At 38.6% G+C, this 12,453-nt stretch overlaps 1 protein-coding gene across 7 annotated transcripts in view; it reads right to left on the bottom strand.

Moving 5' to 3' along the window:
• LOC126320879 (rho guanine nucleotide exchange factor 12) overlaps positions 1-12,453 on the bottom strand; it is a 1,029,890-nt gene that overhangs the window by 30,101 nt on the left and 987,336 nt on the right. For 5 of the 7 annotated variants that reach the window (XM_049994132.1, XM_049994128.1, XM_049994129.1 and 2 more), the window contains 3 exons: positions 7,386-7,514; positions 3,054-3,253; positions 752-934 (listed from right to left, as the gene is read on the bottom strand). In XM_049994132.1, coding sequence (XP_049850089.1) covers positions 752-934; positions 3,054-3,253; positions 7,386-7,514 — 512 coding nt within the window. The remainder of the gene's footprint in view (positions 1-751; positions 935-3,053; positions 3,254-7,385; positions 7,515-12,453) is intronic. The other 2 variants (XM_049994133.1, XM_049994130.1) reach the window with 1 other exon arrangement.

Genomic DNA, 12,453 nt, shown 5'->3' on the forward strand with positions numbered 1-12,453 from the left:
GGCCAATTTTTTATGCCTTACTTTCTTTGTAATCCCTTAATAAAGCCAGCATCCTTTTACTTCCATAAGGTTTCGATCACTTCTTCCAATTTATTGAAAGGTGGTGATTAGAATTGATGGTTGTTCATGATATCAGTAATTATCTCTTGATGAATTACATGGAATAAAACCATAGATTGCAGGAAAAGCAGAATCTGAATTTGGTGGGCTGTCGTTTAGCATGTTATGATTGATCAGAGCATCTCAGAATCTAACAGGCACCACACACATGCTAAATCTTCACAAAACTGAACACATTTCATTCTTCTGAACATACAATATAAACACTCAGGAGTCAAATTGAGAAATTAAAGACTACCCTAGTAATCTTCAGTTAAATAAGCTGTTCCTTATATTTTACATTTTTTATGCTACTAAGTATTTTTAGTACAGAAGCAATTAAAACCAGAACCTCTTGTCAACTAATGTATCAGCACCACACAAGTTAATTGTGATGACATGCATAATTCCATGTCAAGTCGTCCATGATCTCTAGACATTCCAGACATTAAAAGTTAAGCCCAAAAAGTTTATACAAAGCACAAGTAGTGATTAAATATTACCTGCTTAATGAGATGAAAAATGCATGTGACTCAAAGACAGAATGAAGACAAACACACACTATCTCTGCCAACTTATTACAACACCACAAAGATGCAGCAACAAAACGAAGCCAACACAACAGTCCACGAACAAAGGAAACACAATGTACCTATGGGCATGATGACAGGTTCAGCTGTTAAGACTGGTCGGTGAGAGACGATGACCTCACATGGCTGCACCAGTGGGCTCTCCTCTGTTGTCAGACGTACTGGTTCATGCCGCCGACGCATGGCTCCAGGTGATGGAGACATGGTAGGGGCCGGACCTGGAGTCGGGGAGGGCCCACGCTCGCCTGCACACCCACCAATACCGTATATGCAAAGACAAGGCACGACACAGAGACAAAACACTCACACATACATGGCAGCAATCTTTCTTCCCAAAATATTATATGACCAGAGAGTGGATACAGATTCTCCCACTTCTTGCAGTCCTAATCGAGTTACAGCTCTTTCCTTTCATCTTTTAAAAAGTATTCTTTCTTAATGCTTGTTTTGTTAATCATTTGTCAGTTACTAAAATAATCCTAATACATAAGCATTACACAAACGCATTAACAGGAGAAGAATAACAGAACATGTCTCAGTATGCAGATGCACGGAAATCCCATGTCATAACAGATGAGACAGTAAATAGTTTACAAAGACAAAAGCTAAAGGACAAGGAGCAAATGACAAGGAACCATGTTTCAATGCCCACGAATCACAAATATTGCATTTTGATCCTTGAAATGATTTAAAAGAATCAATTAATTTAACTGTCAACAGGAAAGGAGAGGACCCTGTCAGTTGGCAGCTGATGAGAAACTCAGTATCAGAAAAATCGCAGATGCAGAAGAAATAAGGATAGCACTACACATAAATTTAACTAGTAGCAGAGTTAAAAGCACATTTAAACCAACAGAAGCAATACAACCATAGCTCTAGAGCAAAAAATCTGAAATAAATGTTTATGTAGAGACATAAAAATTACGCAACTTCTGAAGAACTGCGAATCATTCAGCATGAGAGAGAGAGTGCAATTATTTTTATTCACAAATAAAGTACCTTAAACCATTCAAATGGCAGCAGGTAACCAGCAATTACCAGTTTGTAGAAGGAAGTTGTCTTTTCTGACACTACAAAATGTAAGACAATCAGAACATAAACTGCAAAAAGTTTACTTTCGAGCACAGTGCAGGTCACATCGATAAGCTCTAGGTAATACCAAAGCTGCTCTCAACAGGTGTATACATGAAAACAGCACATGATACAAATAATAAAACAAACTTTCAGGAACAAAGCATTTGCAACAGGGAACTGGTAACAAGCTATCGGCAATATAACTGCACGCCAGACTGTGTGTGGCATTGTGATTTAAGAAAGAATAACATTTAAAACAATGTTAATACAGCAATTTTCATTATGAACTTTATTGTTGTAAATGTGTGACCTATCTCAGCCATGTTGTCAGATGCAGAACAGTTTTAATTTTGGGTGGGATACCTTCCAACTACTTCATGCAGCCTGCTTAAAGGAATCATCCTACCATTCCTGTAGACTGGCTTACAAAGGCCACTTAGATTAACAGTAAGCACATCTTGAATCGAATTCCAGCCCAATTCTTTAGCTAGGAAACTCTATGGGACTTTAAGAAATTGCATGCCAGTATACAACTAAGACATGCCTGCAAAGAATATTTTGCTGAAACATTATGTTGAAGTGATGTCCAGGTCTATGACACACAAAAATTAAGTTGCAAAAACCAGTGAACAATCAATTAAAAGTCTGACTTTCGTAAGCATAAAAAACTATTGAATCAGTATGTTTTCATGTGTTGTATGTTAAAAATGCGTTAGTAGTATTATACTGTATTAATAAAGCAAACAAATATACAGTGAAAGAGAGGCCAATATGTTACATAGCTGCATCATATACACAATATTAGGGTTTAATTGGAAAAAATAAAGATTTACGGCTACAGCAATGGTATTATGCCATGTTTTGCAAAGGCCTCTGGTGTACGGCTTGCTCTACTTTCATATTCTTGGCTAATAAATGGACACTGTACACTGAAATGGTTACAGAAAATAATTATCAGTTAATGGCTGTTACTTTCAGGAATTATTATTATTATTTGTATACAAAGTGTGCTAAAAGACTGAATGCAACAGCTTTAAAGATTATTCAAAGTAAAAGTGTCCGCTAAAAAGAGACATTTAGAACTTTGTCATCTGGCAGTAAACAAAATACTCTGAAGTCTTCTTTTTCCATCCCACTCAAAGTAACACAATCGCATTCTGCAGTTTTCTGTAATTCATATTTCGTAAACAATAAATACAAGATGTTAGCAACCACATCTACAGGCTTCACTCAACCCAGAGTCTCCTTAAGTGAATTAGCCATATTTATGTAGCTGAAGTGCATACATACCCATCTTCCTGGAGAGGGCAGCTTGTGGGTCCAGTTCTGCACCGGGCGATGCAGATGGTGACGCAGCTTGTGCACCAGCAGGCTGCTGGGTTGGGGCCGCTGCTGTGGCACCTTCCAATTCACTAGTGGAAGTGGCTGCAGTTGCTGACTGACCCGCAGCTTCTGCATCTTTATTACTATCTGACAAGCTTTCGTCGTTTCTGTAACAGTGCAGTACAGATGTTTGTAATGAAACATTTGCATCATATGTACCATTTATGTAGAAGTTCTGTGATCTGCTTTCAATGAACATTAAAACGAACTACTCTCAGGTCAAGCAAAGATACTGCTTCTGGTAGGATTTTAGGAACTCAATAACCTGGATCAAAGGCAAGGCTAATTTCCTAGCACAATTTTTTTCTGTTAACATGTAGAGCTTCATTAACTACTTATGCTGCGTGTATGACATTGAGAGGAAACAGTGATAATCCGCACGGTGTTTGCAGTAAGCACAATGCAGAATAAGCCAGGCCATTTACATACGCAAATACTTTAAGTTCCAAAATAGAAAAAGAATTTTTTTTCATTTTTTCGGATTTTTACCTAATTTTGAAATTTGCATGAGAAACTCACTTGGGAAGGTTTTTTTTTTCTTTTTTTTTTTTAAATATTATCTACACCAGTTGAAAAAGTTAAAATTTTTACATGCATTACTTCAAGATCTAATAAAATCAGTAACTTTTAAATAGAAGACTGTGGATTGCTGTGTTATAAAGGTTAAATTACATGTTTGTATTGGTAGCACAGTCAAAAACAGTATCATATTGTTTCATAAACATGCATTGTATGTCTAAGTGCTAATGTTTTTCTGAGGAAAAGTGACCAACAGATTGGTAAATCTCTCAAAAAGTAAGTATGATGTGAAAACCATTTTTTTTTTAAGAAACACGGGTTTCATGGTAATATATTTTCGAATAAATGGAAACATTGTGTTCAACATGTGGCGTGTGAAGTTACAGACAGTGAAATACAGGCAATCTCTTCAGTATCTAGAGAAACACTCATTAGTGCTTTGAAGATTACAAGAAAATGTTGTAATACAGAGTTTTCTCAAAACAAAATTCATGTAAATGGTAAGTTAGGTTATATTCTGATAGGTTTACACATCCTAAAAAGGGTCTTAGATGAATGTGTGTGTTGTAAAATATGTGGAGGGCCAGTTAGTTTACATGAAGACAGTGAGGTATCAAATGGACTAGCCAAGAAACTTATCATTGTGTCAGTTGTAAATATAATCATTCATTTTAGAATTCTCATAAATATAAGGATAATTATTTTGAAGCAAATGTTAGGTGGTTTTATGGATTGAGAGCTATCGGCAAAGGACACACTGCAGCAGAAACAATGTATGCCGTGATGAGTATGCCACACACACCTTGTAAAATTGACAACCATGCAAGATTTACTGTAGTTGCTGTGGAATCTGTTGAGGTGAGCCAATGAAGTGTGCTGAAAATGGAGCTATTGAAATAAATGATGGTACAACTGCTATACCAGTAGTTTTTGATGGCACTTGGCAGAAGTGCGGCTAAAGTTCTACGAATTCTGTTGCTACAGTGACCAGTGTGAATACTCTAAAGGTAATTGATTTCCAGATTTTTTAACCTAACATTGTTTTAAGAGTAAATCAGGGACTGAAGAAGGGCGTATCTGCAACAGAAATTATGAAGGAACAAGTGGTGCTATGGAGGCCTCTGCAGCTATTGAAATTTTTAGTCTATCTGTGAACAAAAGGGCAGTGAGTTAAACTAAGTTCTTACATGATGGAGACTCTAAAGTATTTAACAGTGTAGTAACCGCTCAGGCTTATGGTGAGAAGATTGTCAGAAAACTGGAATGTATTGGTCATGTCCAGAAGAGGATGGGCAGCAGGTTGAGGAAATTTAAACAAAGTTTGAGAGACAAGAAACTTTCTGATTGTACATCCTTAAGATGCAGGCTGACAGACAGAATGATTCATGAACTACAGCAGTGTCATGGGATGCACTTTAGAAATAATACTGAGGATTTGTTGAAAGTAAAGCAGGCAGTTTGGCCAACTGCTGCTGGGATGGAAGGTTTATGGCTGTATAAACTGAGTATTGGGCATTGTGGTAATTGCACCATGAATCAGGTCCAGGAGGGCAAAGGTGGTGTACTGGTTTTTAATCAGTTGACAGTCTGTGGAAGTTTCATGTCAACACCTACAGTGGTTCCTGGAATACAGGAAAGCCAACTCACAAAATTTAACACTGTGGGATAGGGCATTCCAAGCTCCCCATAAATTAGTGAAATGGAAAAAAAGCTAATACAAGAGAGAGAAAATTAAGATAGTAATGTTGTGGCAAGTACAAGTTTCTGTACGAGTAGCAGTAACCTGTATTTTTTTGCTAATCAAGAGCAGTTGCATTAATCATTGAACTACGCAAACATGCCTCCAGGCCCAGCTAGAACTCTGATTTTTCTTACAATTACTTTCAAAAACCACACCGACAAGCTCTCTTAAGTTACTAGAGGAAATATCAATGACAATCGGAGTGAGTTTGGGCTCAAGTCACACTCAGATGACAGACATGTGAAGTGATTTCTTGGGGTAAGCAGTGTTTCCCTATTTCAGTCCTAGTCTAGCACGAATTTTCGTCCTCTGTAAGTTATTTTGTCAGCCACAAGTTCTCTGGATCTGAAGAAGTGCAGGGCTTGTTCTGTGAAGAGGCATCTTTCAAGCCACAAATGTATGGAGCAATTCTTAAAGTAACTTCTGTCAGTGGCAGCTAGTTATGTGCTCATGTGCTACAGAACTATGTAAATATAACACTAACATTACACCATTTATCTTCAAATGTGAGCTACAAATTCTAGAGACACCAGACTGCTATTATGGGAGTCAAAGGACATGAAAAGGAAGCAGTAGTTGAGAATTTGTGAGACAAGGAGACAAGCTTGTATCCAATCTTCTCTCAGTGTTATTCATTCAACCTGTACATTGAACAAATAGTAAAGGAGACCAAAGACAAAATTTCAAAAGTGAACTTACATTTATGGAGAAGAAATAAAAACTTATGTTTGTTGAGGGACAGTGTCATTCTGTGAGACACGAAGACTTTGAAGAACAGTTGAGTGGCATGGGTAGTGTCTTGGAAAGGAGTTTTAAGATGCAAATGAACAAGACTTAATTAAATTTGGTAATAGCAGATGAGTTCTGCCATTTGAGTGCCAAAATTACTGATGGTGGTTTAAATGGAGATGATATATAATGTCAACTAGCCAACGGCAAGAAGCACATTGCTGGAAAAAAGAAATTTGCTCACTTCAACCATTAACTTAAGTTTTAGGAACTCATTTCTGAAGATATTTGCCTTGAGTGAAGCCTTTCATGGAAGCAAAATGTATATGATAAGTGAATCATACAAGAAGAGATTAGAAGCTCTTTAAATGTGGTGCTATAGAGGAAAGTTTAAAATTGAAACAGTTAATGAGGAGATACTGAACTGAATGGGAGGAAAAAGAAATTTATGACAACTTGTCTTGAAGAAGGGACATGCTAACAGGACAGAACGTGAGACACTAAGGAATAGTCAGTTTGGCAATGGAAGAAGTGTAAATTGTAAAAATTGTATGAGAAGACAATATATCACATAGACTCAAATCAATGTAGGCTGTGGTAGCTATGCAGAGATTCTACAAGATTTACAAGCATTGTGAGCTGCATGTAACCAGTCTTCAGACAGAAGAAAACCAAAATAATGTCAAATACCATGTCATATATGCATCAGGTTACCAGTATACTCCACGATGACCACCTGGTGTCTTTTCAGCAACAAAATATTGGCAGTGACATTAGAATTACGTAACGTTCTTTTAGTACTTATCTAGCTATGAAAGGTCACTGGTGTAATCTGACACATTTTCAAAATGTATTTCAAGTCCAAGACACCAATTAAAAATGACTTCAAGTTAGAGATATGTTTACTTACAATTGTCCATACTGTCATCAGCTAAAAAACTGGCATTTAATGCATCTACATAACATGGTGGTATCCTCACATATTTCTTTTTATCTTAATTACTGTAACTATTATTCGGTACTGGATGTGTTCTGTCTCCTCTGCTTTTACACAGTCATAATCTGAATTTAGTTAAGACTGCTCGGTAATCATCCAATAAGGTGAAACCACCTATGCTTGTCAGTTATAAAAATTAATAGTAAATGTATCTTTACAAAACTGGTTAAGTTTCCTGGCAAAACAATACACCAAGGAAGCATCGGAATTTCAACAATACTGCTTTGGAGACATCTGGGATATTTAAACTTACTCTTTGGTTGCATCAGCACCTTCTGCATCAGGTGGCCCACTGGAAGCAGCCGGTGGTGGCTCGGGTCGGCGCCCCTTGCCATCCCTTGTCTTATACGCCTCCGCTGCCTCTGATATGTGTCTGAACCACCTGCAGCAACAAAATGAAATTTTCATTGCACAACAACAATACAGACTTGCCTTCTGTAACATTGGTTAGGTCATAACTACAACTTATCTATGATGTCTATGAATCAAGGCTTAATGTAACACATGTAAGTAAGTGCTTCACAAATTAGAACCTACGAGCAGTTTTCAGTTGCATTTACACCAGTTATGTAAACCAATGTGTCTCCATTTGGAAAATTTTTCATATCTGGGCTTGTTTAACAATGGTGAGACCAACAGTAATTTTAATTTTTACATATATAATTTTCTAATTAGGTTTTTCCTCCTCTTGGCAACCTTCAACCAAGAAGAGAAAAATATCTGCTCACGAGGGACATTTATTCTGAGCTAAGTTTTAATTTTTTTTTTTTTTTTTTTTTTTTTTTTTTTTTTTTTTTTTTTTTTTTGTGGCATTAAGTATATTCCTTCATAAGTTCACACTTAACATTTTACAACATTTCTGTTTCTTTCTCCTATAATATAAAATGCTGTTATTTGCATTAATCTGTTTCATATGTACACACCTCTATCCTCACTGGCAATCCAGTATACGTTATACTATCTTTTGCATCCAACTGGTGAGAAGACACCCGTTTGTGTTACCTACAACTAAGCATATCTCGTTGTTTAATTTGTCATACTTCTAACTTCCGGGCATAAACACAGATAAGCAACCGGTAGCTGCTGACTCATTTCCAAAGATTTTATTTTGAATAAAAAAGTCTCCAAAGAGAGAGACATTGAGGAAATGCAACTGGCCGACACTAGGAACTGTTTTAGAGTGCTGAACCCACTATTAACCAGTAGCCACATGGCTGTCACTGCAGAACAGAGTACCAAAATAAAATAATGAACCCTGCATAGCTATAACAAGGTAACACAACCAAAGTAAAAAGAAATGTCATATAACCTACACCTATCTTTAGAACAGAGAAAGTGGTACAATGTACACAAACATTTGGGTGGCTGGTCGAGGGTTTGGTGTATGTTCCTATCATATACCAAGGATGAGGGGTCAGACCCACGTCAAGTGTAGATTAATTTACCCAATTTCCCAGTGGAAGAGAGAAAATTTATGGAGGTGCAGTTATTCAGTTTTCTCAAGGTGAGATAACTGTGGAAGCTGTATTAAAGTTTCCAGAACAGCATATTGTCATGTTAGGTTCAAGGACATTTTACCACATAGACCACTTACTTGGTACCCTTCCTCCTCTCTCATCAATCTTACAATTTCACTTGTGTCGGTTTTTAATAACAACTCATGTCATACACATAAATTTTACAGTTGTGGTATCTCTGGTGCTCTAAATAGTGGCTCGTGTAACTTGGGCGTTTAACTGGCCACGCTTCACTGCATAAAACAAAACAGGCAATGAGTATGTGGCTGAAGATTGATTATTTTTCCTGCTTAATTCAGAAGTTTGTAATCAAATACGCGTGAAAATATTTGAAAACTCTATCGGTAAAAGAATTATGGTTTTATCACTCATGTACAACTGTTTATTGGTGGGTGCTGGTGAAAGTGGGAAGTGCATACGCAAGGCACAGAGGGGGTTTGACGAAAGACAGAACACAGCTCTCCGAACATTACGATGCACGTGTACTGTGACACCCCCCCCCCCCCCCCCCTTAACACTGCGCCAGCTACCGGATGCTCCCGACTGCCCACAATTGACATTAGATTCACGGTTTGTGCAGTTTATTAAAAAACAGAACAGCAGTATCACACACGTATCAATGCATTCCATTGTCAGTACAGTCAGTGGTTAATCTCTCGGTTCTTTTAATAAATAAAAACAGACATTCCATTCAAATATAAAATTTTTACATCACACTATGATCAGAAAGAACAAAGCAACTAGCTGATTTGAAGCTGCTGAAATACCCTCCATTTGGAGTGGGCAGAAAGTAATATTAGAGTTTGGGGTGGAGGGGCAAGTTTTGGAGGAACGTGGAGTACACTGCATTCTGATCTGGAACTACTGAAGATTCATACCTAGTGAAGCAAAGAGAGGAAATTGCCGCAGTATATTTGTTGGTATAAAAAAAAAAAAAAAAAAACTTCGTATTGATTTCATAGAGATAGGACACAATTTTGTACCACAAACAGTTAAGACATCTGATCCCTTTTGGTCGAGTATAATTCCGGGTCTGACGAAACGGACTACAAGTTCAACTGTGAAATGATTAGGCGCCATTAAACGCGAGAAGGAACTATGGAGAGGAAAAAGAATTACACATTGTCACTATTCTGGAGTTGTTGTCACTGAATTACTTTGTGTAACAGAGCCAACCCCTAGGAACTCACGCGTCAAGTCACAGCCAGTGGACGGTATTACCTGGAGGCCTGCGACTGGACGCCGGTGAAGACGCTCTTGATGGGCGACGTCGGCGTCGGCGTGGCCATGTCGGCGGCCGCTGTATTTATAACGGCGCGCCGCGGCGCTCTTCCCAGCCAGCAGCCGCCCATTCAGGCGGCCAAGGGGCTCCGGGAGGGGGGAGGGGAGGGGGAGCGTAACAGGTTGAGGGTGGGGAACTTTCAGCAAACACACGGGACACCGCTCAGCTGGTGGCTGCAACGAGGACCAAGCTCTCAGCAGGACACTCAAAGTCTTTTTACTTTAGAACTCATTATTTTACGTTGTCTGCCTTCGTTTCAGACCCGTCCACTTCTGTCCTACGTTTCCAGGGGAGTTGCTTCCACTCAGCCTTTACACACAGGTATCTAGGCTGCAGCCTAGGCGACCAAACCACGAAAACCAACTATTGTGCTGTGGACCCTCCTGTAATCGCACAGGACGTAGGCGTATTTGGGGCCTCCCGCGGCTGTTTCAGTGGGCAGTTGTTGTGAATCAAGTCGGCAATCTCCCCTCCAATCACGAGTTAAAATTCCCAACAGCATCCGGTCAAACATGTGGCACTTCGGCTGGCAAAACCGCTACCATCTTTAAAATACTGAATGAGGCAATTTCGACAGTCTGAAGTGAGTTCCACTTTGCCGAAGACAAGCTTCATCCACCCCACTTTTCGTCCAAACCGGTCACGGTTTCCCAACTTCTTCACTGTGGTAAACGTCTAAGACGTCGTAAGATACAAAGTCAGGAAGACCTCGTGGCCACTGCTAGCGTTTTAGCTGGAAATCCAGAAGTCAAAAGCGTTTTTTTAATACAAAAGTATATCTATTGGTCGTACTAATTACACTACCACTAATTCGAAACAATTCCAAAAAACTTCCAGCACTGTATCATACATTTTATGGCTGTACAAGGCATCATAGTACAATATCCCTGTCATTCTTGCCGATTGACAATGTAAAGTTCTCGGAATAACTAGTACTGTAGCAAGACACGTGTGTTTCCGTACAACCTGTAGCTTTGGACAGCCATAAAATACCAACTAACAGTCGCATAAGAAAAGAGGAATTTAAATACGAAAGTGTCAGTTGATTCTTGTTTTTAAATCTCGTCAGTTCATTAAATCGTTAACTCTATAGTAGAATTTCTTAGGATTAAAAAACAAACCTTAAATGCTTTGTTAAATGGTCTTAATTCGATGTTGTTGTTGTCTTCAGTCCTGAGACTGGTTTGATGCAGCTCTCCAAGCTACTCCATCCTGTGCAAGCTGCTTCATCTCCCAGTACCTACTGCAACCTACATCCTTCTGAATCTGCTTAGTGTATTCATCTCTCGGTCTCCCTCTACGATTTTTACCCTCCACGCTGCCCTCCAATGCTAAATTTGTGATCCCTTGATGCCTCAAAACATGTCCTACCAACCGATCCCTTCTTCTAGTCAAGTTGTGCCACAAACTTCTCTTCTCCCCAATCCTATTCAATACCTCCTCATTAGTTACGTGATCTACCCATATAATCTTCAGCATTCTTCTGTAGCACCACATTTCGAAAGCTTCTATTCTCTTCTTGTCCAAACTAGTTATCGTCCATGTTTCACTTCCATACATGGCTACACTCCATACAAATACTTTCAGAAATGACTTCCTGACACTTAATCTATACTCGATGTTAACAAATTTCTCTTCTTCAGAAACGCTTTCCTTGCCATTGCCAGTCTACATTTTATATCCTCTCTACTTCGACCATCATCAGTTATTTTGCTCCCCAAATAGCAAAACTCCTTTACTACTTTAAGTGTCTCATTTCCTAATCTAATTCCCTCAGCATCACCCGATTTAATTTGACTACATTCCATTATCCTCGTTTTGTTTTGTTGATGTTCATCTTATATCCACCTTTCAAGACACTGTCCGTTCCTTTCAACTGCTCTTCCAAGTCGTTTGCTGTCTCTGACAGAATTACAATGTCATCGGCAAACCTCAAAGTTCTTACTTCTTCTCCATGAATTTTAATACCTACTCCAAATTTTTCTTTTGTTTCCTTTACTGCTTGCTCAATATACAGATTGAATAACATCGGGGATAGGCTACAACCCTGTCTCACTCCTTTCCCAACCACTTCTTCCCTTTCATGCCCCTCGACTCTTATGACTGCCATCTGGTTTCTGTACAAATTGTAAATAGCCTTTCGCTCCCTGTATTTTACCCCTGCCACCTTCAGAATTTGAAAGAGTATTCCAGTCAACATTGTCAAAAGCTTTCTCTAAGTCTACAAATGCTATAAATGTAGGTTTGCCTTTCCTTAACCTTTCTTCTAAGATAAGTTGTAGGGTCAGTATTGCCTCACGTGTTCCAGTGTTTCTATGAAATCCAAACTGATCTTCCCCGAGGTCGGCTTCTACTAGTTTTTCCACTCGTCTGTAAAGAATTCGTGTTAGTACTTTGCAGCTGTGGCTTATTAAACTGATTGTTTAGTAATTTTCACATCTGTCAACACCTGCTTTCTTTGGGATTGGAATTATTATATTCTTCTTGAAGTTTGAGGGTATTTCACCTGTCTCATACATCTT

The sequence above is a fragment of the Schistocerca gregaria genome, chromosome 2 (genome assembly GCF_023897955.1).
Source record: "Schistocerca gregaria isolate iqSchGreg1 chromosome 2, iqSchGreg1.2, whole genome shotgun sequence".
Lineage (NCBI taxonomy): Eukaryota > Metazoa > Arthropoda > Insecta > Orthoptera > Acrididae > Schistocerca > Schistocerca gregaria.